Raw genomic sequence first — 8,388 nt, 5'->3', positions numbered from 1 at the left:
ACTCTCTCTCCCTCCTCCCTCCCCTCCTCCCCTCCCCTCCCCTCCATTCCTTTTTTTTTTTTTTTTTTTTGACATTAATTTAGTGTGTGTGTGGTGTGTTGGCATATGTAGAAATCAGAGGACAACTTGCCTGAGTCAGTTCATTTCTTTTTTTTCTATTTGCTCTTTTTGTTTTTGTTTTTTCAAGACAGGTTTTCTCTGTGTAGTTTTGGAGCCTGTCCTGGATCTTGCTCTGTAGACCAGGTTGGCCTCGAACTCACAGAGATCCGCCTGGCTCTGCCTCCCGAGGGCTGGGATTAAAGGTGTGCACCGCCACACCCGGTGTCAGTTCATTTCTTAATTATTGTGTGGGTTCTGGGGTTCAAACTCAGGTCATAAGGCTTGCATGGCAAATGATTTTACCCAATAAGTCATTTCCCCCATAATTAATTTTCTTAATTTAAGGAATTCAATTTAAGTTCCTTTATTAAAAGAAGTTAATCTTTAGCACCATTGAAGAACTGGCCAGGAGACAAAGGTCAGGAGGTCATAGTCCTTTATTACATACATGAAATATAAAAACAAATTCACAAAGCAACATATATATATTTTTGTGAGTCCACAGGACCTCAGGGAAAAATATGCTCCGGATATGAACCTAAGGTTTCGGCACTGTGGTTCCTGGTTTGTAAATTCAAGTACAGTAGACACTGTATGCAGCGTGGTTATGTCTGGATAAAGAAAATGAAGGATAATGAAAAACAGTAATCTGGTGAACTATCACATATGTTGTGTTAGGAAACGCGTAAATGTCATGACCATGTACTGTTAATAAAAGAAGGAAGAAAACTGGTCCAATGTTCATGTTTAAATACTAAACATAAAAATAGAACAAATTCTGTGTTTACAATAATTTTCCAAGTGTGTACAAGTGCATCACAAATAAATGAGCCTTTTTGACATAGAATGCCTACTTCCCCTTTATATTTCTCCATTTAGGGTTCCTTTCTCTTGTTTTAAAGTCTCTCTATCTCTTTTTAAGTTTCATTACGGCCAGTCCCTAACGGTCTAGCCCTGTCACCCCAAACAGAGACTTCACACAGATGTTCTCCTTTGAGGTTGTCGCATCTCTACAGCGTTTCTCCCAGTGGCTTGAGCTGAGCAGCACGATTCTCTTTATCCGTGGTGCCCCTATCCGCCTACAGTGGCCAGACTTCCGTGTCAGCAGGTCTGCACACAGCCCTTCTCCTCCTGTCGACAGCCGTCTCCAGACTTTCACAACGCAGTGGTAGGTAAAGTGCTTTACACGAGGAAATACTATATACACACACACGAAATTCCTTTCACGCCCCACGCACCCAAGTCCGCACACAGCACACAAGACAAGGCTCTTTTTAAGAAACACCTTTCCTGATGGTAGAGTTGGGGGGCGGGGGTATCCCTAAAAATCTCATTTTAATTCCTTAAATACCATCAAATACAATGTCAATGACATATCTAAAGCTGGGAAGAGACCTTGTCAGGGACACGGTCCTTTAAAGGATGAGTGCTAAGTATCACATCGCTATTAAAATATTCTCCATAGCTATGCCATTCAGAGCCAGTTCCAAAGACAGCAGCTCTCAGCCCGGGGGCTTTCAGTTCTCTTTATGAAACAAAACTGTATTTAAATACAGATCCAGAACAGATAGGTCAGACAAGGCCTAGGCATTTGGAACATTTTTTTTTTTCCTCTACATTTTGGCACTTAAAAAATATTCCAGTTTCGTTCGTTCCGAGGCGTCTTTTTCGTTCCACGTGTGTATCGACCCAGAGAAGAGCCGTTGTGTGCTCACAGCTCCGGCGTTAGTTATTGGCACTCTTTTTTCAAGATATGCATGACTCTTCTCCCGAGAGCTGGTTTCCAGTGCTGGACAAAGCTTTTCATATTCACAACCAGTTTGCCTGTTCTCACGTCCTCGTGTCCAGCTACAAGGTATTCCAGACCTGAAAAGGAGATGCACGCATTATACTCCGTTAAAGGAGGGGATGTGACCCCGGTGATTTCATACATTCCTGGTTCATAGTTTTAGATAGGCATGGATAAAACAGAGGGTCATAAACAGTAAGAGCTGGCCTGTAGTGTTTATTATTGTACCAAATACGGTACACATAGTATCTTGTGTGACCTTGCTAGAGACTTATAAAATAAGGATCACGTCTCTCCTTTTCTACAAATGAGAAACTGAGGCTCGGAAGTTAGGAAACTTCTTCCGTTCCTCCTACTCAGTGGCAGTACCGTGACTCAAACTCGGGGCTGTCTGATTCTTGACCCGTGTATCTTTCCACTCTGAGGGAGAGAGAAGTGAGAGATCCGTGGGCACTGGACACATGAATATTCCCTGGAGATCACCGGGTGTGGCAGCAGCAATTCCGAGGCACTTTACACCTGGCGGTGGTGGTGGTGGTGGTGGTGGTGGTGGTGGTGGTGGTGGTGGTGGTGGTGGTGGTGGTGGCGCACACCTTTAATCCCAGCACTCAGGAGGCAGAGCCAGGCGGATCTCTAAGTTCAAGGCCAGCCTGGTCTATAAAGTGGTTCCAGGACAGCCAGGGCTACACGGAGAAACCCTTTGTCTCGAAAAACAAAAAACAAACACAAAAACAAAACAAAAAAAGAACTTTACAAAAGTGAAGCATCTATTTGGAAAATGTTAGAAGTAGCCATGAGTGACATAAAATGACACGTATTCTCTCTGTACAGTTGTATTTCAGAAATGAATACAAGAAGCTTGTTTGTGAACAAAACAAAGCAAAAACAAAAATGAAAAAACTGATGAGGTTTTGACCACATTTAGTGCTGCTCTTATAATTAAAAAAAAAATTTCAGGCTTTGAGTAAAATAGTTTGGCTAACAAATGCCCAGAGAGATGGATTGTCTCTTTATGTATTAGTTAAGGAAATGATAATGCCCCTCAGTACATATTTGTAATGGTGTCAATTTTGATATTTAGAAACGATTTTACAAAATATAAGATCAGAAAAATAGTTATGCTTATAACTTTCTAAGAAAAAGCTATATATACTTTAAAATTTTAATTATAACACTAGATATGAAAATTCAAATAAGTATCAGTTTAAATTTAGGAGCCATGTGTAAAGATGCACGCCTGTAATTCTAGTTATTATAGCTAGTTGGGACACCAAGGCAAGGGGATCCCAAGTTTGAGGTCACCTGGGCAATTTAGCAAGACCTTGTCTCAAAATAACAAGGACTTTGGATGGAGCTCAGAGGTAGGTATGCTTGCCTGGGAATGCACAGTGATCTAGGTTAAATCCGTAGTAAAACAGACTACAAGCTATGTGTAGTTTGTATGTGTGTTTTATGTATGTGTGTGTGTGTATCTTGCTATTGTCTACTATTTATTTGTTTGTTTGTTTTTCAAGACAAGGTTTCTCTGTGTAGTTTTGGTGCCTGTTCTGGATCTCGCTCTGTAGCCCAGGCTGGCCTCAAACTCACAGTGATCTGCCTGGCTCTCTGCCTCCTGAGTGCTGGGATTAAAGGTGCTCACCACGCCCATCCGGCTTTGTCTACTGTTTATATTTTTGGTTGTGAGCCTAGCCTTTAATGGCTGAGCCATCTCTCCAGCCCTACTATTTAAATAATAAAGCTCTCTCTTTACAAATACAATAAACATTTTAAAACTTGTATATGTATATATCTTGTTATTGCCTAATGTTTAAATAATAAAGTTCTCTTTTACAAAAACGTCAGGGCTGGTGGGATGCCTCAGTGCTTAAGGGCAGCAGCTGCTCTTACAGAGGACCCTGGTTCGATTCCCAGCACCCACATGGCAGCTCACACCCATCGGTAACTCCAGTCCCAAGAGATCTGACAGCTTCTTCTGGCCTATAAGCACTGCCAGAATGTGGTGCACAGACATGCATGCAGGCAAAACACAAATACACAAGATAAATGCTTAAAATAATAATAATAATAATAACTTGTAGTTCAGGATCAGTATTTTAAATTACTTTAAAGCTGTAAGTAGTACAAATAGTACAGAAATTTACCATTTGAAGTATCAATATAAAACTAATATAAGTGATACTGAATAAACCCCTAATGTACGGAGTAGCATCAAACCATAACTTAACACACTCTTCTTTTACATTCCTTGGTAGCATTCACATTTAATCTGTCTGTCTTTGCAGTTGGATGTCTGCTTTGTTCTGTCTTTGAAGGCACAATGTTTTTTATCTATAGAATAAAGGAAGTGTGCTTTGGTGCTAGCATTGGTATTCAAAGGTGGATGAAACGTATGCATGAGTCACGGAGGACAGGGCTGGCATGGATGGCCAGTAGATCTCTCTTTCTCAAAGGCAGCGCGGGAGGTAAGTTGAGGTGTAAGGTTTCAGAGTTTTGTTTTGTTTTATCAGCCTTCTATGGTTTTTGTTATTAAACTTGTAAAAATGGAAAAACAAAAGCAAAATGAAACAGTGTCTGGTTTTGCTTTGGCAGCTTCCAGATTTTTCTTCAAAGCAAGTAAACATGTTTTCAAGAATTCTTTGAATAATTGCGCTTATGTTTTCAATTGTGATGAGCTCAGTTGGTTCTGTGACTCTGGCGAAAACCTGAGCAGGAAATATAGCTCACTTCCTGGAGGGTGGCTCAGATGGTCAAAGCTTTTGTTTTTAATGTCATTCTGCAAAACTGGACAGACTTTTTTTTTTCCTTTTGCCAAGATAATAGAAAATTGCTCATAAGAGCCCTAAAGCACAGATCACTGGGAAACAGAATTTAAATGAACGACTCTTGGTTTCCTGGACTCAAAAATCCAAGATTCTTACTTATTCTTCAGATTTATGCTTTGGAACTATTTATCTTTATAATTAAAAAAAAAAACCTTTCCCATCTATCTTATTGAAATTTAAATGAAATTAAGTAAAATACTAGAGGGATGAATGAGATTATAAGGAATTAGTCAACTTGAGAAACCTATTTTTATTTTAAATCACTGTTTAAGTGTTTAGATTAAGGAGATATTTTATTTGTAGTCTTTCTCTGTTATCTGTTTCTCTTAATTTGTTAATTAAAAACACAGAAGAGTTCTTTCTAACATAACTGTGCTTTCCTGGCTTGGAAGGGGAATACATTAGATGCAGGATATAAATTATGCACCTTTCTACAGAACAAACAGGAAACCACAGAATCCACAGGGAAGCAGGCTTTTAGAATCTATCATCTTAGCGCTATAATATATTTGGGTGCTAATGCTGGACGGGCATTGAAGATATACTGTGATCGGAAATCTGTATCCTGTCTTCAGATTAACAAGGGGGGCAGGCAGAGAAGTAGCCGAGGACACAGTATGTGAGGTGTATGTTTATGCATAGGATACAGTTTGGGTTATCCTTAGCAGAGTTCTTACACACCCTGATGGAAGGTTGTCACGGGAGGACGCTATCTCAGCTGGTCCTCCATTCTCAACGTCCCATCTTTATAGAATCACGAAGGCCCGGACTTCTAAGGGGTCTTAAGAACTCATCAGCGATGGCCGTCACCACCATCCCAGCAGTATGTTTTTAAGGTTCAAATCAAATCTTGCCCCCATTCCAAGTTTCTCTAAGATTGGGTTTAAATGATTTTCCCCTGCTGTTTCTCCTTTGAAACCAGAGTGATCACTTTGTGAAAAACAACATGATGAAAACTTGGGAGTTGTTCTCCGTCCAGGAGAAACAGCTGCTTCTCATGCAACAGTCAAAAAGGGTTTCGGAGTCCTTTGCACAGATGGGCTTTCTTTTGAGCTGGCGCTGCTTCCTTTGGGAACAGGTTCTCACGGACGGACGAGGACCCGGCTTCCAAACAACGCACAAGCGGCAGATGTGCGCGCAGGAAAGTCCTGCGGGTGCAGCGGGCACCTGGAACCAATCTGAGGCTTCTCTTTCGGGACAGAAAGTATTAGACTGCTGGATTTGAAAATATTTTATGTTTCTAGAGCACATGGAGAAGATCGGGTTTCGTATTTTTTAAAATGTCAGTTCAAAGAATTCCTTTTGGATTTTACCCAGGATCTTACGGAGTTTGGGTTCAGAGGATGAAGAGACAGACAGCCAATATGCAGAGACAAGGGTCACAAGGTTAATTAATTAAGTCTAATTAGTGCTCACCTGGGTTGAGGATTGGACACGTGCAGCCTCTGTTCGTCCAGGACTCTGGATAAAGCGTCCTCTTGCCTCTTAAGATCTTCAGTTTCGTAGACTGTAAGACTTTTTTTATCTTCACATTGACCTCAGCATGTGAGCCTTTATCATGAGCTGATAAAATCTTGATTTTTAACACTGGAATGACACAATTCCAAAAGTAAAAAACATACGGGATTTCATGTTGTCTTTTGAAATTTGAACTATTTGAAGATTCATTTCCAAGTATGATGAAAAGTGAAGTGATGAAAATCAGAATATGGAAATCTGCTTTAAAAAATCATGAGGCACATTCATTTTCACAGTGATTTAACCTCGTTTATATTTTATTTTCTCTTTATTGGGCAGTTTCAACTTTTGCCCCTTCCCGTATTATGACACCAGAAAGATATTATCCATTGCTTTCTGTAAATAAAATTTTAAGTATATGCAGCTGAGCCAGGCATGGTGGCACACACTTTTAATTTCTGTACTCAAGGCAGAGGCAGGTGGATCTCTGAGTTCAAGGCCAGCTGGGTCTACAAAGAGAGTTCCGGTACAGCCAGGGCTACACAGAGAAACCCTGTCTCAAAAGCAAACAAAACAAAACAAAAAAGTATATTCATATATCAAAACTATAAAGAAAGAATAAATAGGAAGTTGAACTATTGTCCCGACTTTTATTTAGATTCTGATTACATTATACTTCTGTGGTTTGCTGTATATGATGTTATGACAGAGAACAAAATGCTGTGGTAGAGTATACGTCACATCACTTTACAGATGTTGTATAAATGTTATTACTATTTACTGTTCTTTGGAGTACAACGTAAGCTGACTAGTGAGGTAGACTGCTCTCCTCCCACATGATGACAGGACTGTTGTGTCCTTTTATTTGATTTATTTTAAAGATTTATTTATTTTTATCTTATGTGTATGAGTGTTTGCCTGCATGTGTGTCTGTGCACCATATGTGTGCCTGGTGCCCATGGAGGCCAGAAGAGGGCGTCAGTTCCCCCTGGAGCTAGAGTCACAGATAGTAGTGAGCTACTATATGCATGCTGGGAAGTGAGCCCTGGTCCGCTGCTAGTCCAGCAAATGCTCTTAACTGCTGAGTCATCTTTCCAGACCCTTCTTTTTAAAGATTTATTTATTTATTATGTACACAGAAGAGGGCACCAGATCTCATTACAGATGGTTGTGAGCCACCATGTAGGTCCTGGGAATTGAACTCAGGACCTCTGGAAAAGCAGTTGGTGCTCTTAACCTCTGAGCCATCTCTCCAGGTCCCCCAGACCCTTCTTTTAATGTTTAATAATTGAGAAATATTTGTAAACCAATACATAGTCATTATTTAGAGAAACTCCATTTTTGTTTCTCCATATGCTGTATTTTTGGGGGGAGGCATGTGAATGGTAAAGAGTGTTTATAGGTATATTGGGGGACAGACCTAGGTAATCCCCAATCTTTTTGTTTTGTTTTATTTTGTTTTTCAAGACAGGGTTTCTCTGTGTAGCCCTGGATGTCCTGGAACTTGCTTTGTAGACCAGGCTAGCGTCGAACTCACAGAGGTCCTCCTGCCTCTGCCTCCTGAATGCTGGGATTAAAGGCGTGTGCCCTCATTACCTGTCTGAATCACCAATCTTAATGCCTCACAGTCATCTTAGCATTTCCCAAGCATGTTATGTGCTACGGAATCTCATCAGCCTCTGGTTTCCTTCGGAAGCGCTGTACTTAGCTTGAATAGGATGTATACAAGCATCGAGGACTTCAAACTCACCATATGAATACTTCATTCCACAGAATGCCTTGGGGTTTCCTAACACTTGTTCCTTACATTCACATTTACCTACATAAAGCAAATGGAAAATTGTGTTACAGGCAAGGTGGGGGGTTTCAGTAGGCAAATCCAGATAACACAGTTTACTCCTTTATTGATTCATAGAACATCTATAAGTATTAAGCAGCCACAAAAAATAATTTAAAAGAAGTAAAGTCTCTTTCCAAATTGAATTGACTATTGTCTAATAAAATATCGACCTAAGTAAAATATGGAAGATAAAGTCAATATCAAATTCCAGTGCATAAACTGATGTTGTGATAAATACGGTCTGTGTCAATACTCCCTGTTAATAAGAAGGAACAGCTAAAAGTGTGAATCTGTAGAAAAGTAACTGAGCATATTAAGTATCCAATTTACAATTATTAAAAAAAAACCTATTTACAACAAAAATCAAATACTTTGTAGTC

The 8,388-nt window shown here is 40.0% G+C and overlaps 1 protein-coding gene across 2 annotated transcripts in view; it reads right to left on the bottom strand.

Moving 5' to 3' along the window:
* Positions 1 to 518: 518 nt before the first annotated feature.
* Positions 519 to 8,388, bottom strand: part of Ntn4 (netrin 4) — a 104,112-nt gene continuing 96,242 nt past the window's right edge. For both annotated transcript variants that reach the window (XM_006988455.3, XM_016006929.2), the window contains exons 8-10: positions 7,919 to 7,987; positions 6,127 to 6,297; positions 519 to 1,965 (exon numbers count right to left, since the gene is read on the bottom strand). In XM_006988455.3, coding sequence (XP_006988517.1) covers positions 1,829 to 1,965; positions 6,127 to 6,297; positions 7,919 to 7,987 — 377 coding nt within the window. In that variant the 3' untranslated portion in view covers positions 519 to 1,828. The remainder of the gene's footprint in view (positions 1,966 to 6,126; positions 6,298 to 7,918; positions 7,988 to 8,388) is intronic.

The sequence above is a fragment of the Peromyscus maniculatus genome, chromosome 18 (assembly GCF_049852395.1).
Source record: "Peromyscus maniculatus bairdii isolate BWxNUB_F1_BW_parent chromosome 18, HU_Pman_BW_mat_3.1, whole genome shotgun sequence".
NCBI lineage: Eukaryota > Metazoa > Chordata > Mammalia > Rodentia > Cricetidae > Peromyscus > Peromyscus maniculatus.
The sequence above is the reverse complement of the archived record's forward strand: the minus strand, read 5'-3'. Positions and strand labels throughout refer to the sequence as shown.